The sequence below is a fragment of the Pithys albifrons genome, chromosome 7, assembly GCF_047495875.1.
Source record: "Pithys albifrons albifrons isolate INPA30051 chromosome 7, PitAlb_v1, whole genome shotgun sequence".
Classification (NCBI taxonomy): Eukaryota; Metazoa; Chordata; class Aves; order Passeriformes; family Thamnophilidae; genus Pithys; species Pithys albifrons.
In genome coordinates, this window is record NC_092464.1 from 44,391,116 (window position 1) to 44,413,327 (window position 22,212).

Genomic DNA, 22,212 nt, shown 5'->3' on the forward strand with positions numbered 1-22,212 from the left:
GTTAATGATGAAGTAGAGAAACTGAGGAGTGGGAACAACTTCTGTCAGGGTTTCCTTGCATATCAACACTGCTTCCTCTGTGTGTTTTTTGATTTCTGTTTATGTTTGTGGTAATGGGCAGAATGGGCAGATATGGATTCAGACATCAATACAACAATTACCACAGCCAATCTTAGACCCAGTGGGGATTGTAGATGCTCTGCATCTGAATTCAGAGAGGAGAGAGTTTGGATGGTTTGAGTTTTGTTCTTTATGCTATGAGATTCTCTGCTGCTAAGTTCATGTCACACAGGATACAAATCTTGTATATACAGAAAAGCATGGTAGTACTTCTAGTTCAGTTCCTACCTGACTATTCCTTATGCACATATGACAAGACTGCACAACACCAGTAAGACTGGCCCTGATCAGCTTTGATATCCTGAGGGTAGACCCTACTCTAGGTTAGCAAAGAGTGTAGAGTTTTGAGGGTAATTGTGGAAGTAGGTGTGAATTGCTTTGCACAGTGGAATCTACTTCAGAAAGTGCTGAAAGATCTAAGTATAAAGTGGACATAAATATAAAATATGCTGCACTCAGGATGTTATGAAGAAAGATGGTAGTGGTGGTTTGCATGTTCCAAGCAGTGGGAAATAAATCACAGCAGACAACATGGCACATGTTGAACAAGAACACAGAATTCTTGCTCGGAGGAGTCTTATTGCTGCAACTTAATCATCTTTTTATTAGCATGCCCTGAAGCTTTTTGAGAGATAAATTTTGCAAAATAACATCTGGATTGTAGAAGTAGGCCATTAAATTAAGAAACAAAGCATGAGAACTTAAAAACACAAAGTTATGCTTGAGTCCTGTGTAGTCAAGAAGAGTCCAGCTGCTTCCTTTTGTGAGGCATGCTGGAATACCCACTAAGTGACTAACCTGTAGGAAGCAGAGACCTTGGTGGTGGAATTTACACTGGGGGATGAACTCCTGGCAGTAATCCCAGCTTTCTGTGAGTTGTGAGAGGCCTCTGCTGTTTTTATCTCATAGCAATTCACTGAACATCACAGGGCAATATGATACTGAAAGGATAAAGGCTGGATTTCTTTGATAGGGGAGTCAAAGAATACTGAAGATGGAAGTACTTCTGTGTGTGTCTGCTTTTTCTCTTTCTTTTTCTGGAGAACCAGATATACTACAGTTGAAAACTGTCTGTGATGTAGCTTTTACTTCTTTCCAGAATGATCCATAGTAGTCAGAATAATATAATAAAATTCATGTGCTTCATGGGATGGAGTGGCAAGTCTTTTGCCTGTCTCCTCCTTTCATTACCATTCTTCAGCTTCTTCATTTTGGTGTCCAAGTTTTTGTTTGACAGACAAAGGTTCTTCACTGACTGTGAGCTTTGCCTCAATGTGTATCTTCTATTCTCCTCTATTTCTTCTTTAATTTAAGGCCTGTTTGGCATTTTTTTCACATCAGACATAATGAATGGCTGGGAGCTGTCAGCTTTTTTGGACTCTTTTGTCTTCTATTCATCATTATGTCTTCATTGTCCTCTTTAATTTAACTGTGATGTTGAGGGGATCACTTACTTTGAAAGACAATACTGCTGGCTGTCCACAGGGATTTCACTCATCTATTCATCATCCTGGGTAAGATAAACTGTATGTGAAATATTGTGCACTAAAAGTGCAAAATATGTAAGCCCATTTCAGGCACGAACTGCTTAACTAATATTTTCAAACACAGGTTTCTTTGTGGCTAGGCATGTGACACCTAGGCATGTGGATACAAATTTCCACTAATTTTGCTACCAAAGTCTTCAAACTTGAAATTGATTTTACTACAAACTTCCACTATCTTTCTTTGTTTCAAAGTATATGGGTAGGAACGTTATGAATTACAATATGCCCATTCACTTGAAGACCAAAATATGGACCTAGGAAATTATGGTTAAGAATCTTTTTTTAAAATACAAACAAAAATAAATGTCAAAGATCTGGTGTATTTGTAACAGATAATCCCCTCAAATACTCAGAATTGCTTTTCAAACATTAAAGCACAGTATGTTTCAGAATTAGTGTTTTGCAGAACTGTACTCCTGAAAAAGCTCAGAGAAGTGTTGAAGAATAGAGTGAGGGTTATAAAATGGGCACAAAACTCAGACATTCACATTATATTTCCAAGTCAGTTTTTTTCCAGGACCACTTTTGTTTCTTCTCACTCTTCATATTTCTTTGTTTTTTGTAAGGAACAGTTTGTGTATTTAAAACAGGTGGCAATACTCCAGCTTTACACTGATCTGCCCAAGGTCAGGAACTGCATTTTCCATCTGCATATGCACAACTTTGCTAGTCTCTTAGTGCCTAAAATTGCATACTCAAATACCTAAGGGAACATGTGTTGGTGAACTAGAGCACTCTCAGCTACAAGCCACTATATCTGTAACTTTTCTTGATTGTGATAAATAAATGTACTTACCATAGAAAATCTGCAAAATATTTTCATGAGATGAAGACTATAAAAGCCAGGTACTTGCAGAGAAAGAGTTTTTGGATTAGGTGAGCCTGCAGGGCCATGAGAGGGTACAGTGATGGCTGGGTTGATACTCTGAAAAGTGGTTTCTTCTGCAGCTGACCATGAGATTTTGCTTTGTCTTCTTAGAGATATAGAAGATTTTCCATGATTGGAAGGCACTGGAATTAGTGTTGTAACTGTGTCAACTTCAGAAGCTATTACATAAAAAAGGTATATATTTGTTATGTAATCACAATAATTCAGCCTTTCAGAAAAGTCATGGTAGTAAGTGACTGGGTGGTGAAAATGGCAGATGAAATTCAGTGATGATAATGACAAAGTCACTTCCATAGGCAAAAATTAGGCCTAGCTCTACATACCTGAGCATAGACTCCAGGTGAGTTATTGTTACAATTGGGATTTGTAGCAGGCACTGTGTAAAACAGTGGAGTAGAGGTCAGCAGCATTGATGTCATAGGCACAATTGGGAACAGAGTAGAGAAGAAACAGGGAATGTCTCTGTACAGTCTGAAAATGCAGTGTACAGCCAAGTTTCAATGGCTGCATGCTGCTTTGTTCCTGCAGCTTGTTCCTGCTCCTCAGATCTGAACTGGAAGGGGTATGTACAGCTGAAGGCTGATTTTCACACATAAGGTGTATCACCTTCAGGGAAGAAACAAAAAGACAGGAACTCCTCAGTTTTAAAAGCATTCTAAATAATCTAATGAGTGACTAAAATTGCATGATGTGGAGGAGATAACTAAGGAGTAATTACACTCAAGTAAAAAAATGCAGTGGCTTAGGTACCTTATTCTGCTCAGAGCTGTTGGAGAAAGAATAACCTCTGCCAGGGTGTTAAGATTACCTTGTATTTGTGTTGTTTCACATATCCTTTCCCCAATGTCCTAGCCACATTATCAAAAAGATAAATCTTCTACCTGAGGGTAACAGAAGAACACAGTTAAAGTTTTCCAGTGATAATCTTTGGGTTTTTTCCCCATATACACACTAGTTCCTGTTTTTTAGCACAGGGTAAATTACCTTAAGAGTCTTATCTAAATAAATGTGTATATTAAAGCATAGCATTTATTTTAACCACAAAACCAGAATTTATAAGTGAATGCCTGTATACATTATGAATAGCATCAATATGGAGATGGAAGAGAAATACAAAAAGATCGTTGTTTGCAGCTAAAAACTGTATCATATCACAGTTGCCAAGTATAATTCAAATTATACCAAGTCAATAATGTGGATTTAGGGTTGCAATTTCAGATTCTTCCTTTTTTCCATTGTGTTTTTATGACTTCAGATGGGTAGTCCTTGAGACACAAAAGCAGGGTCCTTGGGTGTATGGACTCTGTATTGTCAGTCGTTTATCTGGTTCTGGTCTTTTCCTGCATATATTTTCATTAATATCTTAATGGATGCTGAACATAGGGGTTTGTATATGCATCTTTGAAGAGTGCTATAATAGACTATATGTTGTCTATCTATGGATACAGATGGAGGTTTTTTACTCTGTTTTGTCGTTTGGTAAACCTTAGGCAAAAAGGTCCCTCAACAAGTTCTCATGCTCAAACTATGCATGAATCTCTGATTCTGATTAAAACTAATAGATTAATTCACAGGTGATTGCTTTCATTTTGGAGAAAACTCCTTGCAAATACTGACATTTCTGCAAGTTACTCAGATGTGTTTAAGGTCCAGTTTTAAATGGAAAGTGGGGGATAATTCAAGTACGTGTCATTTGTGTACAGAGGTCACCATGTGGAAAAACTTGGCAAACCCAAAGCATCTTTTGTTACAGAGCACAAGCAAGAATAGTCACGATCCTTTTGAGGCTTCCACATGAAAGTCAAACACAGTTCTGTTTTCACAAACTCTGCAGCATTTATGCAGTTCAAAGGTGTTATTCATGGCCTTGCCTTGTTTATCTTCTGTCTTGAGATTGCATTTTAAATAAGCTCTGAAAGATTTATGTGGGGGCATGTTAAAATGACTCAGAATGTCCCCAGGAGTTCAGAAGATGAAAATATGTTGAACTGAAAACTAGGGGGTACTACACACTATTTAATATTGACCAGAGACCTTTTAGGGGGTTCATCTCGTGTCCTGCCTTTTAAATTGGTTAGGAGTCTTTAGCAAATGCTTTTTTATGGAGTCAAGAGTTTAAATGCTGTGTTGTCTTTGGGTACTCAGTGAGACATTACTCATAGCAGTGCTTTGGGACTACATTTGCTTTTCACTTCTGATTTATGCATATATTTTCCTCACAATGTGAATAATTAATATCAGCATGATTGGGATTTATTTTTTCATAATATTTTTAAACTGAGGTGAAAAAATATGTCCATCAAGTATTTTAAAATACCATCTGAGGACATATAAAATATTATTAGTTACTCCCCAGATAGGCAAAGGCAGGGAGATGGAGTGGTCACATATTTTTGCCACATCGCATTTTCAGACAGCAGCTGCAAGAATTATGAGATTCCCTTTTACAGAAAGATAATTCAGTTTAGAAGAAACAGAAAAGGTCTAAAGACATAAAGAAACTTCAGTTGCTGCAGCTCTACCTGCAGCCTGGGTAGCTGGTGGGGTACATCAGGAAGGGATTTACCCTAAAACAACTGACTTGCATGAAGCCAAAAAATATCAGTGCAAAGCTGTCCTCTGTGCTACCATTTCAGCAGAGTTTGGCACCACTGAAATTTTGATTGGGAAAGGAGGGTGGACATTGTAGTTCCTGAGGGCTGTGAAAAGGTGAGGCTCAGGGAGGAGCCTCCAGCCTCGTGTGCCCAGCACAGCTGCCTGGTGGTGTCTGCATCTCTCCTTTGCTCCTCCAGTGAGACCCCTTTCTCCAAAGTGAAAAGACTTCTTTATTTTGTGTTTATATTGTGTTTATTTTGTGTACTCTTGACAGGTTTTCCCCTTTTTGGCCATAGCTCTGCCTTCACTGCCAGGCTGTTGGAGAGCATGGCTTACACAAGCACAGTGCACTTGGGCAATTTCCCATTGCTTATCAATACAATTTTCCTGCAAAGGTACATCTTACTTTGTAATCAATAGGTATAACAAGACAGCCAATATTTTGTAATAAATAATTTTCTTCTTCCCTTGTTTTTTTCTTGACAGAATCATGAATAAACTGTCAGACAAGCAGGACCACATGATACCATGAAGAGAAGCTTACACGTCCTCTATTGCCAACTGTTTAGTAAGTAAATATTTTTTTTCTGTAAGAAAAGAACTATTCCAGTCCTTACATAAGATAGTAATATTTATGCAGGGCACAATTCAGGGAAGTACTTAACCATGTGTCTTGCTTTAGGTACCTGGAGGAACCATGTGGAAGTTAAATTATTCTGTTAACAGAAATATTTGGAAATTAACTAAAAAATGAGTTCAAGTATCAGGTGATTCTACGGAATTTGGTACATGAGTAGAAGTGATTTGTTGTGCCTTGCAACTGTGAATACCCTCAGAAAAATGAGATGCATAAACAGAGGATGGTGGCTGGAAGAAATAATGCAGTGTTTTTCTAATGATGTTTTTTGTCTAGTTTTTAGTGGACAAGAGGGATCCATCGAACTTGGCATGTCTGGTGGTGGTCACTCAATAAAAGATCTATGAGTGAGGGAAGGGAGCTCTAGACTCACACAGACCTACAGTCTGTGCCACTTTCTGAGATGACAACTTCTTTCTAGGTTTTGTCTTTCAGAGCAGTCCATCCATCCAAGAGTCCAAGAAAAAGCCTCAGGTGAAATTTAGACTGTGTAGATGGGGACTGTCTCCCTGTTCATTGAAGCAAAGCAAAGTTTTAGGTGTATTGACACTGTTGAAGCATTTCTGTAGACTGACAATTTCCAGTGTCACAACTTTTCTTCAAAATTTTAGAGATTAAATAAAATAGGAACAGATTAAATGTGAATATAACCATTGTGTTTTGCAAAGGAAAGCAATTTCCAGTAAAAGTTTTCTAAAAAAACTTTCTTAAAAGTTTTCTTAAAAAACTTTCTAGTTTTTTAATGTTGTTTCTTCAATTTGTCAAAATTTCTTACTATGTATTTTCACAGACAGTTTTGTATGGATTTCTCTTATTCTGGTCCAAACTAGACAGAAACCAGAAAATCATCCTTTAGTATGCGTGGAATGAGCAATGCAAGGGCTGTTAGTTTTATTGGCATTTTATGGACTGTTTCAGAAATCTAGTTACTATCATACATTTGCTTTTCTTAGTGAGAGCTTTCTTTTGCTTTGGTAGCTTGGTTGGTGTTCTTGTTCTTATTTAGAGCTTCTCCTATGACGCAGGAGAAGCAGAGCTGTGTCTCCATGACTTTAGAGTGGAGTCTCCAACAGTGCACCCAAGGTCATTTTGCTTTCATGAGCCATAAAGCTTGGCCAGCTGTGCCTACATGACCTGCCCAACAGCACACCTTGGAGTGCCAGGGATTGGGTGCCTGGCTGGAGGGCAGTGTGGGACGGGGATCCTCAGGCGGGTTATAACCAGAAACCCACTGATAGCAGTGGTGCCTGTGGTAGTTTTACAGTAGCTGAGGACCCAGAATACTTTGCTGCATTATGACATGTGTTGGAATATGATTTAATTCTAAAACTATCTCAGTTGCTGGACCAACACTGGTTTCATTCTAATGAAAATATGAAACTGAGTTGTATAAATACATTTCTGCCAACATGTAGGGAAAAGAGGGAAGGTATACTGTACATCCAGCCTATCACAGCGTTGAGTCTTTATTTTTATTTTTTTTAATATTATGCTTCCCTGCTTGGCAGCATTCCCCATGGTTATCCCTGCTGCTTAAAATTGTAATTTTCAGGGTAGTATTGAATAGCTAGGCAGCAAATTGAGGAACACTGAAAATGAAGAAGGAAAAGGCTGAGAAAACTATATATATATATATACACACACATATATCTAGTATGAATATGCAATGATATTGTGAACTCCCTGATGTAATTTGGAAAGAGGAATTCTGAACATACTACTGACAGATAAACAAACTGCTTTATTTCTATGAGTGCAGCAAAAACATGTAATAAATGTAGTTATTATTAACAAATGCAACAACTGTAACTATGTGAGAGGTATTTTGGGCATCTGGAATGAGTGTTTTCACTAGTTGATTGGTTGGTTTATAAATAGCCTATGGCAAGATTCCCCCAAGTTACGTAATTTCTATTAAATCAGTTTTCTTTTAGATGGACTGAGGTGTGTTACCTAAGCTCACTTTTCCCCCAATTACACCAGAATACTAAAAACAAACTCCAGAGAGTGCGTTCTGTCCAAGGAAGAGGAAATTGCTTTAATGTGTTTCCTGTAACTGTTCTTTATGCTATAAGAAGGGCCTGCAGCATTTGCATAAAAGGGGTAAGTAAAATTGCTGCTACTATATAGCAGAAAAAAAAGCAAACCTTCAGAGAAAGCATCAGAAGAGGGAATTCTGCTGTGGACTGATTCACCAATGTCCTGCACCTGCCTGCCTTCCTCAGCTGCAGCTGCAACAAGTGGGTCTGTGATGCTGCCTGCAAACTGTGGTAGTGTTTTCATATTGTCTGCTGTAGTGCGAGTGATGAATTGAGGCTTAAGGCTATAGAGAGAAGTGCCCCTATGTATGTATTCTTGTGAATGCATACATAGGACATGCATAAACATGCAGAAACTAGGACAGCTGAAACAAAGTGTTGGTGGTTTTTGTAGAAACAGTGATCAGATGGTTAGACAAAATTCTGTGTGTGCTTATGAGTGTGCCTGTGGCTAAGAAATGTAGGAAGAAGCATTTAATCTCCAAACTGGTGTGGTGTTATGAGGCTTTTCACACTTTGCTTGAGTCTCAGCTGTGCTGCTGTAGTGGCCACACTCACCTGTGTATTTGTTTCCACCTCTGTTCATTTGTACTGTGTTCAGCTGTGTTTGTGCAGTGTCTGAGGCAGTGGGACCCTTGTACTCGTGAGGGCTGCTGGGCTTTGGGGCTGGAAAAAAGACTTAGGTAGATATTGGTTTCGTTTACAGGCAGTGGGATTTGTTAGCTGTATGTTTAAAAATCAGACCCATATCTAAATAGGATTTTGATTGTAGCTTGTGTCTTTTGGTTTTTAGGGGGTTTTTTTGGTGAATTTTAGATGAGTTATGTAATCATTTCATTGCCATCCATATTCTTTTGCTGTGCTTTCCAAAAAGAGCACATTCCATCCATTTATGCTGATGAAGAATAGCAAGTGAAAATGGCACTAGCAGCTACTGCCCTTTTGAATTAGGCTGTAGCTGGCTTGAATCTGCTTCCAGGTGTCAAAAGGTAGACTTTGTGAAAATTGTAGTGCTACATTTGGCTCTGAACAGGGGCTCTGGGCAATGCTACTTTACCTCTAGTCATTCATAATTTATGATAAGTAATTACATGTGTGATGTAACTATAAAGAAGTAGTGCTTTCAGACTGTATTTTCAAAGATTCTATTCAATCTGAAATCTCTTAAGATGTTAAAAAAAAACACATAAAAAGACTAAAACAAAGAATTTGGAAGAGGTTTCTTAGTAAGAGCTCTTTAAAGTCACTAGCTATATTGAGTTGATGAGGACCAATTAAAGCAAAACATGTGTCCACAATTTGCTGCCATTTGTTCTAAGCACATCTTTATGGATGAAGTTTGTTGCCTCTGTAATGATGAAGATGCAAATGCCTTTCCCATGAGGCTGAGCGAGCTCCATTTTTTATAAAGACCTAATGTGATGATTTAAGCCCTACAGCATGAGCCACAATATGTCTGCACTTTCTGTAATAAAACATGCACACTATAATTTGCCGTGCTTGCCCTGTTCACTAAGGGCTTCCAAGCTGCATATAAGCTAGAGGAAAAATGTGGGGACAGGTAACTGGTGAAGCTCTTGGCACACAACCTGCATATGGGACTTTCTTCTTCAGCCATTTATTTTCCTGAAAAAATGGAAGGACTTTTATTCCAGCACCAGGGTCTGCACGAGGACCTGTCACCACAGTGTCTGAAATGAATGCCAGTCTGATTGTTTCTTCATGCCATTATCACTTCGTGCCTTCCCAAGTATCACTCTTTCATCTCTGAAGCCTGGCACAATGCCCGGCAGTATCAATAAAAAGAGTTTCCTATTTGCAAGCATGTACCACTCTCTTTGTGGTAAAATGAGCAAAACTGGCAGTGAGTGGCCATGCCTTGTAACACAGGCTGTCACAAGTCTGGTGTCCCCTGGCCGTGCATGCAGCTCAGTTCTAACTGGCAGCCTGGCTGCCTCTTGGTTCAGTCTCCTGCAATGAAGTTCATTCTGCAGAAAGGGTGAGCACAAGCCAGTGCTCCATTCAAGTATGAAGTCCAGGGGCTCATCCCTTTTTTCCTAAATATTTGATGACCAATGTGAGTTTGTCAAATTCCTCTGTTAACAGAAGACCCAGTTCTCAGTGCTTTCTGAAAGGTGTGGAGCAGCACCATCTCCTAATGCCTCTTGCATCTAATAGGAACCCACACCCACCGACTCCTGCTTCTATTGCCAAGTGCTGTCTGTGAATAATTACGTGTTATTAATAAGATGGTACGCGCTGATGGCTCGTTTATACAATTATACACGGCTCATTTAGAGCAAGTGAAGAGGCATGGTAACAGCAGAGAAAAGACTACTGCCAGAAGCAGGGGAATAACCTGTTCTCTGCCCAAAGTAGTAGGTAAGACAGGAAGGAATGGATTTATAGAGCAGGTAGCTTGATATTAGACATCAGGCAAACATGCTTTAGGGGGTTAGGATACTGAAATGCTAGAACAGGCTAATCAGGAGGATTTAAGTCTGCCACTGAAGCCCCAAATGGAAAAAAAACCCATCTCCCAGGGGAGACAGGTCATCTAGATGATTTCAAAAGCTCCATCAAACCCTCTGATCCTGTGACCACTAGGTACTGTGTCCTTAGTGCAAATGAGCCTGCTTGCTTCCACAGAGGGCTCTCAGCTTGCACAAGCCATGTATAATTAATCCATGTGCTAGAAACATCCAGCTGATATGAGCTTGAAGGTACTGGGGGTCACTTGATACACATCAGCAGAGAATGTCTTCCTATCGTTCATGAGAAAACACCATTTTTGTTTTGCTCTGTTAGACTAGCAGGTATTAGCCTGAGCAAAGACAACAGCAGGGAGTGGTTATCCAGCAACAGATTCCATCTGGTTTGCTAAAAAATTAGAAAGGTAAACAGCCTCTAGCTATGCAGTGTGTCATGTACAGAGCTTTTTGGGATACTCACTGGGCTGAGACATTTGTATTTCAGAGTCACGTGGCTTGGTAACAGCCAGCCCCTCGGCAGCTCGCAGCAAGCAGTCCATCGACACTTTCTTTTTGCAGAATTCAATTAAAGGGTTGTTGCTTCAGTTTCTCAGTAAAAACTGCCTTCCTGAAAAAAGCTGCAGCCTTCCATTTTGTGATCCTGTCCTGGAAAACGGACCTTTTTTAAAAGGGCTTTAAAAGCAAACCAATGCAACTTATAAAGAAACTAAATAGAATATGCATTTTCTTATCAAAGTAGGCTCCAGTGTCCTTGAGTCTTTTGTGAGATTTCAGCTGCACACACACACATGAGAGACGGTTCCTGCTTGCTGCCTGGATAAGTACAACTTGGTGAATCAGATGTCTCTTGTCATTCCAAAACTGAGATTGTTCCCATGAATAGCTCACAGTATTTATTTTAAATTTGCTGATTCCATGAACATTCCTGCCCTTAAAGGCCTTATGATTTTGATAGCATTTCACAGATAGCACGAGCTCTTTATTGAGTTTGAGGCACATCTGTTGGGGAGGGCATATTCTGCCTTGTTTTGCCAACAGCAGATACAAATTTAGGACATAGCAACCCACCCAAACAACTAATACACTGTGATAAGTTCTCCACTTTCTTGAAGATTTGCTGAAACACAGAAAGATGTGGAACAGACCTGGAGCTGCAGAATTTTAAGTCATGGTTTAAGTTTTTGACACTGAATTTGGGATAAAAAGCCAACAGACAGATGATTATATTTGCTCTTTCTATTGACAAACAAGCAATTCTTGACTTTGCACATGTAATTTGGTAGTGTCTGTTCTTGTCATTAAGCACATTCAATGTTGTACTAGTGCTGTTTGCACTGGAACCCTGTAGATTTTTCAAAATTAATGAGAACATGGATAACTTCATAGTGTTTATATTCATCAAGTATTCACACACTGCCTGTGTGACATTCTGGGAACAATGTCCATAACCATTATGCTAGAAAATCAAGAGATAGTAAATAAATACATATAAATATGTGTGTTTATCCAAACTGGAAAATGCTGCAAGGATTTGGTTTCAAAATTCCTTACTGCCTTGTTAAAACAATAATCCAATAGGTCAAAAATTAATCCACAATATTATTTCCAATTTATGTTGTGAATTATTTGAGTTTTGGACCTGAAGTGATCCGCATTGTATGGCAGTGCCTCTGTCTAATGTATTTTAGGTTCAGTATTGTTTGCCTCAAGCCTTGAGAGAGGTTTTAGAGGGAGGGTGAGTAAGCAAGAGTACAAATGAGACTTTTCTCTATTTTCCCTTTCAAGTCTATTCAATCATCTCTAAGAGAGATGAAACTTCAGGAACAAAGACTTAGAAGCTTGTGCAATTTCACATGTGTGTCTTTGAGACTCTGTGTCAAGTGGAGGAAGATACATTACTTATATGCAGGCAAGAGTCTGGCAACCATGAAATGTTGGTCCTATTGCGTTTGATGGCAAAACTCCCATTGACTTTAGTAGGACTGGGATTTCATTCCCAGCCATCATGCTCCCAACTTGCTTTGATATGTTGCAATATAAAACAGAAATTCCCCATCCAAATATTTATTTACTTCCCCAAAGCCTTCTTTTCTTCCTGGCTGTGCCTGAGAGACATTGGTGTGGTTTTGACAATACTGCAAGCAAGCCCTACTCCAGCAAAGGCAGTTAAATATGTAAAGTGAGTTAGCCCAGAGCAGACTGTTCCTACAGCAGCCACTGGCCATAGGCTGGAATGGCCATTGGACTGCATTCCAATAATTTGAAATAAGAAAATTTGTATGTCAACATGCACACTGCTGTCTAATGTCTGTGAGCTATCCAATTCCTGGGACAGTGTTCCTGTGGGAAAGACAGAAAAATTGCTGTTAGATACTTAATATACATTTTAATCTGATATTAGCCTATGTGTGAACAGCCATGAACGAGGGCATGTACCCCTGGTATCAGTAACACAGCGATATTTATACTCTTAGGTTTAGGTGCTGAAACTTTTAGATGTTAAAAATGCCTTTGACTTTTTGCAAAGCCTTTAAACTTTTCTCCCTGCAGCCACCCCTTGGCATGCTACATCCCAGTACTTTTGAGCAAGGAAGACCTGATTGTGGAGGTTATTGCAGTTACTCATCATGTGCATGTCCATGGTAGTTCACAGCAGGCTGTGTAAATAATTCAAAAGAAATACTTACAAAACCAAGCTCATTGCATGCTGTGGAAAGAGTTTGGAAGAAATACACATAAAACAAAGTGTCATCCAACTCAGCAGCATGTGATGAGTATTATCCCTATCCCTTCTCTAAATAGAAAATATATGGATGTCCTCTGCGCTTCTACAAAAAATATCCAAAGAACGTGAGCGTGTGCCAGAATTTAAGCACATTGAACTCAGCAAAAGAATTTAAAACTCCACCTGCAAAAAAAACTTGCCATGAAACATCATCTACGTTAGCCTTTGGAATAAAGCCATTGCTTCTTGAAGCAGTGCATCCGGCTGGTCTTTATTTTGAAAATAGGCATCTGCAAAACTTCCTTTACAAATCAAGGCCTATACATAATAGATATGAATGTATTGTTTTGTAGTACACTATTGGTTTGAACTATGTATATCCTCTAATGCCTGAAACCTCAAGGGCAGGATGTGGTCCCAAGTTCTGGAAAAAGCCCACAGTCTCCTTTCACATGATTTTATTCCTCACAATTATTCTTAGATAAAAGGAAGATGTTTATTCTATGTCTCACAAAAGATGTTTGAAAAGTGACCTTGGCAGGAAAAATACTCTATCCCTGCTTTAGTGATTTAAAGCCATTCCTCTGCTAGGTTCACAAAGGGTTCTGGAAATGAGGAGAGAAAGGTTTTAGTATGTCACATTCCTTCGCTAGAGAAGGCAAGGAAATCCCAACCTCACAGCCACATTCCCTCAGGGTGGAGATGCTGGATCTCCACACCTGCTGGGGTGCCATGAGTGCCCAGGAGGATCCCACCATTCCAGGCTTTGAGGAAATAGTGCACTGTAGCCCTGCCATCACTGAGCTTTTTTACTATACTGTGATGATATGGTTCTCGAGCTACTCCTTTCTCTCAAGACCAGGCTTCTGTCATATCCAGGATTTCTGCGGTCACTTTTCCAAATCAGCAAGTGCTTACTAACTGATTTTGGCACTCAGTGAATTTTCCCAAGTACCTAAGCAGATTAACCTGCTTTCTTCCTGGTGGGTAAGTAGGAAACTTCTGCAGGTGCCTTTAAGAAATGCACTAGGTATGTCTCTCTGATACAGAGTGTGCCAAGATGCTTTGGGAAAATGTTTCAAAACTGTAATGCTGTGCAGGGCATAAATATTTTGCTTCAGAATTGATGAATACTAATCAGTGCTTGCTAATACTAGGTTATAAGGAAAGGAAAAAGTAAAGAAGGGGCATGGAAGGAAGCAACACAGAGGGGTGGGTAGAGAATTGGCTGGGTATCCCTTATAATAAAGCAGATACATTCATTTCTTATTGCAGGTATAATTGCAATCTTTGAGTGTATTTCTTATACCCACTGAAACACTTGTGCTGATCAGATTTATTGTGTGCATGTTCTATACTCATTACATTGTTGTTCCTAACTCTCTAGTGCAGGTACATGGAAATATCTTTCAAACTACTGCCATCATCAGTAGAAGGACATAGGTGTGCTCAGCATAGAAAGCTAAAATATTGCTTACATGGAAATGCTCAGACCCCACAACAAACTCTGTCTTATTGAGGTCTTTAACCCATGTACCTTCCTTATTGCTAGAAAAGGAACAAGCAATCCTTTCTCATGCCTGAAGACTATAACTTGATAACCAATGTCGTCAGTAGTTATGAGTCATTGCAGGAGACCCTGAAAGAGTTTGAAAATTTGTGCATTTATACATGACCTCACCTCACATTTCATTGTGACTTGCAGAGTGAACCATGGAGTATCAGTGACTGTACTTTTGTGTAAACTGTGTGAAAAACAGCATGATTTCTGGCCAGATTATAAGTCCGTTCTGTAAAACCCAGAGCTTTGTTGCTGCCGGATTTCCCATGCAGACAGAATGTGAGGGACGCTCAATAATTTAACTTTCTAATTCTTTTTGTATTTGGAAAAGGCACTGCTGCTTCAAGTTAACGTCCCATGGAAAGTAGAATGATGACTTTGCAGTATGTTCTAAAGCAGTAGATTTCACTGGCTCCTGTAGAGGCTACAAATTCATTATCCTATTACAGCTTCTCATTAATGAGAGCATGAACAATTGACATAAAGGTACCACAATGAAGATGTCAAAGAGAAGAAAGTAAAGATAACAATGAGAGCACCTGATAAATGGACAACAGTATGCTTGCAGGACAAAACCCTTGTGTTAGTTTAGCCTTAAAGCTCAGGGAGAGAAAGAAAGTGGCTTCAAATCCTGTGATCTTTCAGCCTTGTCTTGGAGGTAGAATGGATCAGTTATCTCCCCTTTTATGTCATTCACTTCAGTAGTGCTGGGGTTTGGAAGTCTTGTTTCCTTAGAGCAACTAGCCATTTCACCTAGTTCAAAGCTGTTTTGTTGTGCCATTCCAGGAAGGAAGAACTGTTTTTCTGATCAAGGTTCTGTGCATGCCTGAGACCTTTATGTGAAATCCCTGCCCCAGGACCTACTTCTTAGCACTGAGGTTGTGAAGCATAAAGTTAATCACATTACAGTCTGTGCTGCACTGAGGTGCCCTGAAAGTTATTAAGGATGAAGCCTGCACCAAAGAAAGAGCAAGAGGTGCTTAGGAAAGGAGGATCCTCCAAGTCTCATTCCCAGGAGCAGACAAGGGTGGAGTAGCAGGAGTGGAGTAGTGGCTACAGCTTAATAGGAATGGACACTACCAGCTTTTATTTTTCATGCAATCTCTTAGGAGAGAGATCATCTACATGATAGAGTAACAGGACCCTGGGCCTCAGATATGCATACTACAGTGCATCTGTCCTTGCCCTTGGGACATTTACGACTGGGACCATTAGTTTCAAAGTCACTGCTGAGCTTGTGTGTGACTGGCAGGGAATCAGATATAAATCCTGTGGCTTCTGAGGTGGAGACTAATGAGCTGGAGACAGAATAAGACAAAGAAAGCTTAGTGTACATCATCATAGAAAGAACTTCTACAGGAAAAAGTAAGGTCCTCTTTCCTTGCAGTTTATAGAGCCAAAGAAAACTTGGGCTAAGTGATGTGCAGTGTATGTAAACTTGCTTAGCTCTTGTTTCAGGAAAGTCTGTGTTGGAAAGTAAAGGCAGTTCTGAGATAAGTGTCTTGATCTGAATCATTATTGGGAGCATCTCTTAATACCCCTGGCTGTTAGGCTTCTCTCCATTACAGGGCACCTGTCTTTACAGGCGCTTTTCAGATGGAAAACATCCCTCTTTCTGGCAGAAGGGGATGACACCATTTGGTGACTTCACATGGCTCCTTCCAATCCTGAGAAGGCTACTGTCCCTTTCTGTGCCTGGTTCCTGCCCCTGGCCTCATGTAAAATAGACAGGACAATGAACCTGGCATCAGGGAGATGTGTGGGGATGCTGTAGCACCAAGCCCAAACCAGGACATCCAGATAAATGTGCTTCACTTCTACCAGACCAACTTGCCTTTCCCGCAGTGGTTTTCATTGCTTCATCGAAACTTTCAGCTTAGTTCCTCTGGTTCACAGGCTCTGTGGTGACCCAGAGCTGCACGGCATGGCCCAGTGCAGCAGCTTGTGCTTCTGTGGCTCCAGGCTGGCTGTGCTCCAGAGCAGCCCCATCACAGAAAGAACAGCTTGAGGGTTACATTCAATTAGCATAAATTGCTAAAGGCCCAAAATATGTTGTAGAGCCGCTATGGATTGTTAAGCCTCAAAGTGTGTTCCCTTTTTCTTGCTTCTTTTTCTTTGCTGACTCTGTGGAGGAGAAAAGGCTTAGAGCCCATTTTGTCATTCTCAGAGGAGGAATGTAGCTGATGCAGCTGCAAGAGTAAGGCCCAAAGCACCTCCTAATATCTGGGAGATCTTGGGCTGTTGTTCTTATCACTGCATTTCTCAGGATCTCCTCTTCCTGCATGTCTTCTCTTTTGAACTAGAAGCAGTTGGGGTTAGGGCTTGACAATATTTGGATGTGTTGTACAGTGCCGAGTATATGTTTGGCTCTTAGTAATTATAGCAATTAATAAGAAATACCATATGGCTAAAAATATTGTAACTCTCAAAAGAATTCTTGGGCCGTTTATTTTTTGTGCATATGAATGTGTGCCTCATTTAAGCCAATTATTTTTCTAATAACAGGCATTGGTTATGCCATCCTTCTGCTTTTATTTTTTGAAGTATTCGGATTATAACAGAAAGTGTGAAGACTGAATGAAAAAAAGAAATCTGTTTCCTGGTACTTGTCTTTAAAATTAAATTTTCTGGTTGAATAATCCCATATTTAATCCTCAGAGGGATGTGTCCCTTATAGGGAACATTCCCTGCAGCCTAAGATGCCTGCTGTCAAAATGTCCGAGGATTGGAAATGAATCCAGATGAGTTCATGAATCCAAATCCTTGTTTGGAAGTCAGATGCTTTTTGATGATGACTTTTCAAACACTCATTCTAACATATTTAACCACAAATTCCACAGTTATGGACTGGAGACATGTTGCTCTCAAAATTTGATTTCTAAGTTGCATTATGCTCTTCAGACAATCCAGCAAAGTATGGTCCCTCTTCACCTTTTCTTGTGAATTATGGGAGACTGGGAAATCTCAACCTTCAGTGTTTCAAGATGAAATTTTTAAGTCTAGCAGAGGTGATGCTTTTCAGCATGGCATGGACAAGTGTAAAGCCTCTTTAGTACTATGGATTGAAGGTACTCCAGCTTTATATCCACGGAGGATGGAGATCACACATGGTCCTGCTGTATCCCCCTACTGCATTTATATGTCCCACTTTTTGGACTAAAGGCATATTGTCACTGGCTGTGACAAAAGTTTCTGTTCCTGTCCAGTGACTGTATTGATAGCAGTGCTATATTGCTGAGCCTGTGGTCTGGCACAAAGGATGTAGTAGTGTGTGTTTGTCCTGGCCAGCAGCATTCATGAGGGAATAAAACACAGACCAAGCATTTAGGTCACCTCAGGACTTAAGTCATCAAGGCAGTATTTATGGTTGATTTTAAAGTAATGCATGAGCTTATCGAGGTGTATTTCTCTAAAATTTAGCAGTGAGTAGAATGCGATGTTTATTCCTATTAAGAAAGGAGTGTCATATAGTGTGCCCATTTCACTGATAATTTCAGAACTATGTCTTGTGTTTAAATATTAAGTAGAAATTCTTGAAAAGCTTTTACTGCTGCCTTTTTGAGAACAAAAGCATAGGTAGGTATTTGTGTAAAGTGTGATTTGATATGCTAAAGGGGAACATGGGGGGCAGATGCACAGAAGGATTTAGGTTGTGTGCGTATTTTTAAAATACAGTCAAGACTTTATTTTGTAATTCAAAGTTGTTTTGTGGTGGCAGATGTATAAAGACATTGATTGTTTCAAACTCAGGTGTCACTGGTAGATGAATAACAAGATTGTGCAAAGAACTGCAGTTGGATCAGCAAAGATGATTTTTACTAGTCACAGAGCTTTTGGAGATTACTGAATAGCATGAAGAATTTATTGAGGTGATTTATCCACAGTGCCTGTGAATACATTATGTCCATACTCTGTCTCAACTAGTACAGAGTGAGTATCAGTATCTTCAAATGTATTATTAATGTTACTTTGGAAACCAAGACATTTTTACATAGTTTCAACATCCTTCATGTTCATGGATTTTGAATATAATATAAAACTCCCAGTAAATCTTTTACTATTGAAACAAATAATTTTGGGGAAAATATTATTAAAAGGACATTTTAAAATGGAATTTTGTAACAATGCTTAGTCACCATTTCTGCTGCTAAGTGCCCCTGACAAACATAAATGAAAACCTCTATAAAAAAGACTTCTGAAAAAGAAAAAAAAAATACTGTTCTCGTTTTGCCTGTGGTGCTGTCTTCTTGTTTTGGAAGCTTCCATCAATAGGTGTGCTTTGTAGAAAAGACAGGTGGAGAAAAGCAAGCAAAAAAAAAGGCAACAGAGGAGGCATTATTTCATGTCCAGTACTCTGCTTTTCCTCTGCATCCATCAGTTCTTGTGCAAGAGGGAAGCAAAAAAACCTGACTTGGTAGATTAGGAGACCAAGAGGTTTTGTTTACAGTCAGCAACAAGAAAATTGTGCTAGGAAAGACTTCAACTCATGTGGTATCAGTGAGGTTGAGTTCTCCTCTCCACTTCACAGTGTCAGGCAGTTCTTCTGCTCACAAGAGCCACTGGGGTGACCATGTTGGTGTTACCTCCTGCCAAGCCTTGCAGGTCCATGTGGCTCATCATCTACAGCCAGGGTTGAGTTAGCAAAAGAAATAGCTCCTTTGCAGCCACCAAAGAAGGACCTACACCTAGAATTTCTTCTTGCAGCATTGCTGAGTGCTCCTTCAGAAGTGCAGAGAAAGAGATTAGCTCAGTTGGTTAAAACTTGGTCGTAATAATGCCAAGGTCATGGGTTCAATTGACTTGAGAGTTGGACTCGATGATCCTTGTGGGTCCCTTCCAACTCCGAATAGTCTGTGATTCTGAGTCTGGCAGAGCTGTCCTGTTTGGCAGCCCTTCGAAAACCACCACCAGAGGTAGGAGGAGAAGGGCGGAGTAGGCAAGGGTGGCTCACCCGGCAAGGGTGGCTCACCCAGCAAGGGTGGGCAAGATTGCCCCCTTATCAGTATGGTTCCCTGCACATCACAGCTGTAGTGAGAAAGAAAATGAAGTTGTTCCATGAGGCCAGTCACCTGTGGCTGCTTTTTGTAGCTTTTTGTGTTTTCCGCAATGCATCTGTGCAAGAGTAGGAAACAGTCATGAGTTTGGCAGTGAGAAAATTATCCCTTTATAAAGCTATTAGCTGCAATAGTTCCACTTTGACAGCCCTGAAGTCAGCAAGACACTGAACTGAGATGAGAGCTTCTCAGATTTGGAAAATTCGAAACTGATAGCTCTGCACTGAGTTATGGCAGAATACTGTGGAAGCCTCTGGTAAACAAGCTTTAGAGATTTACATTCTTATGCTTTCTTTTCTGAGTAAGCCAATATGCATAAATGCAGCAGACACTATTTTTTATTCAGGTATGGTAGCATGCCAGCAGTGTTATGCTTGTCATTACATAAGATCAGAAATGCGTTAATTTATAACATGTATTCCAATCTCAAGACCCTGTTAATTTCAATGAATTTCAGGGTCTGGTTTGAGGGACAAGTGTTTTAATGAAGATATAAATCACCAGTCATAAGCACCTCTTTTGCTATTGTCATATATAAAATCAGTAAATGCATTAGAGGTTCCCTGATATCACTCATAGTGCTTCTGGTCACTATTGAGGCTGTATTTTTCTGACAGGTCTGAGACTTTGACACTTATATTAAGCTGCAAAAATAATAGATTGGGAATGGTATGTATCCAGGGGGAGACTGGTACCTCATAGTCTGCTGAATTTGCCACATATTTCAGTGTTTTAAAATGTTGATTGATTTTTATTAAATTGCTTAACCCATTTTTCCATTGTTCAGCATAAGAGAATTCCAACTTGTCTGCCATACATGCATTAAGCACATCTACTATCCTGTGTTGCATTCATCAGGCTCTGTAGATTGTTAAGATATTGCCTGTAGGACAAGTTTGCATATGAACTGCATCAATCTTATGCTTTCTTCCCCTTCTCTGACCCCATTTTCATTTGTAGAGGACCTCAGCACTGCTGGTTGTCATAGGAACATGGTAGGATTGTTCACCAGGAAAAGGGGAGATGCATAGCTTTGCCCATGACACATTCAGGCTGCTGCCTCCAGGAGATGCATCAGCGAGGGACACAAAGTCATCAGTGACTTTGCAATTGCAATAACGTTCTAGTGAGAGCAGTGGAATTTCAGTATTCCTATTTCCTGTCCAAAAGCCTTTACAGCCCCCAGCAAGGTCTGGGAACCCATTGTTTAAGTGCTCTACAAACATAAAGGTGATAGGTATGTGTGAGCGAAATGTATACGCTGCTGTTCTGTGATGTCATGGGAAGATGTGTCACTATGACGCATTTCCCAAAAATCCTGCAGAACTTCTCAAGTATTTGGTGGGGAGACATTGGAGTTACCAAACTGCATCTATCTCCTACAGCCTTCACAGAGAGGTAGAAGCTGAACTGTGTAATGGATGGCTAGTGTTCACCCAAAACCAGTGCTCTGTGGCTCAGTTTGGAGATGATGACAAGAAGAGACCTTGGAAATGCGTTTCTGACTGCTATGCTTCTACAATATTTGTGTCAGCAGCCTTCTAGCTATTTATTCAGCTTTGAATGGAATTGTATTTGTGATGGCTCCTCTCTAAAGCCAATTTTTGTGATGGAGGGGATTAATAGGTCTCTTTTTAAAGGAGTTTTTCTTAGTTCTAAGTCAGTATGCTAAAAGCACCCTTAGGCTGTTTTTAATATATGTTGGGTTTGCAATACTCTAAAGCACTGCTGGCAGTGATGGAGCACCTGCAGTTTTCATTCCTTTAATTTTATTTCCTAGCATTTGAACAGGAATTAATCAGACCGTGAGGAGAATGCTGCAAAGTTTAGGTAGAGTTGTGACTGCCCAAGATGCTTCCCTCAAAATAACAATGTCGCTGCTTCCAAAAAAACCCAAAACAAAACAAACAAAAAACAAAACAAAAACACCCCACACCAAAATGAAAACAAAATAAAACAAAACAAACAAACAGAAAACCCCCTATGTCGGTCCATTCTCCTGTGACCACATCTACTCTGGCAGTCACTAAATCAAATGCTTAGCCCGATTAAGGGAATGGAAGTTCTAGCTGAAGAGAAGATCCAGAATATTCAAAGCAAAGAAATAGTCCTGAATGTCTCTTATCTAAAAATTTTTGTTACAAATGAAATAAAATTTCTTACCATGCTTGGGTAAAGAGAAGGCTCAGCAAGTGCAAGTCAGACAACAGGGCAACAGTATGTATAGTGGGAATATGGATGTCAGACAACAGGGCAACAGTATGTATAGTGGGAACATGGATACATTGGAAATGAGGATTAATTTTTAGTATTAAGAAATATTTCACAGAAATGAATGAGAATACAAGACCATGAAACATGCTATATTTACTCCATAACAAGAAGAAAGATGTCACTAAAGGGAAACCCTGGGATCTCTGCTGCTCTGAGTAACACTTTCAGGTTTCTTTCTAAATTTTCACCTTTCAGTTTATGAGCTGCTTGGTACCAAATCATTGCCATAAGGAACAAATGAAAGTAGATTATTCTCAATGCTCTTACAGGGTCTAAAGA

The 22,212-nt window shown here is 39.7% G+C and overlaps 1 protein-coding gene across 3 annotated transcripts in view; it reads left to right on the forward strand.

Annotated features, from left to right (window-relative positions):
* TMEM108 (transmembrane protein 108) overlaps positions 1-22,212 on the forward strand; it is a 157,597-nt gene that overhangs the window by 68,793 nt on the left and 66,592 nt on the right. For all 3 annotated transcript variants that reach the window (XM_071561232.1, XM_071561229.1, XM_071561233.1), the window contains one exon: positions 5,638-5,719. In XM_071561232.1, coding sequence (XP_071417333.1) covers positions 5,680-5,719 — 40 coding nt within the window. In that variant the 5' untranslated portion in view covers positions 5,638-5,679. The remainder of the gene's footprint in view (positions 1-5,637; positions 5,720-22,212) is intronic.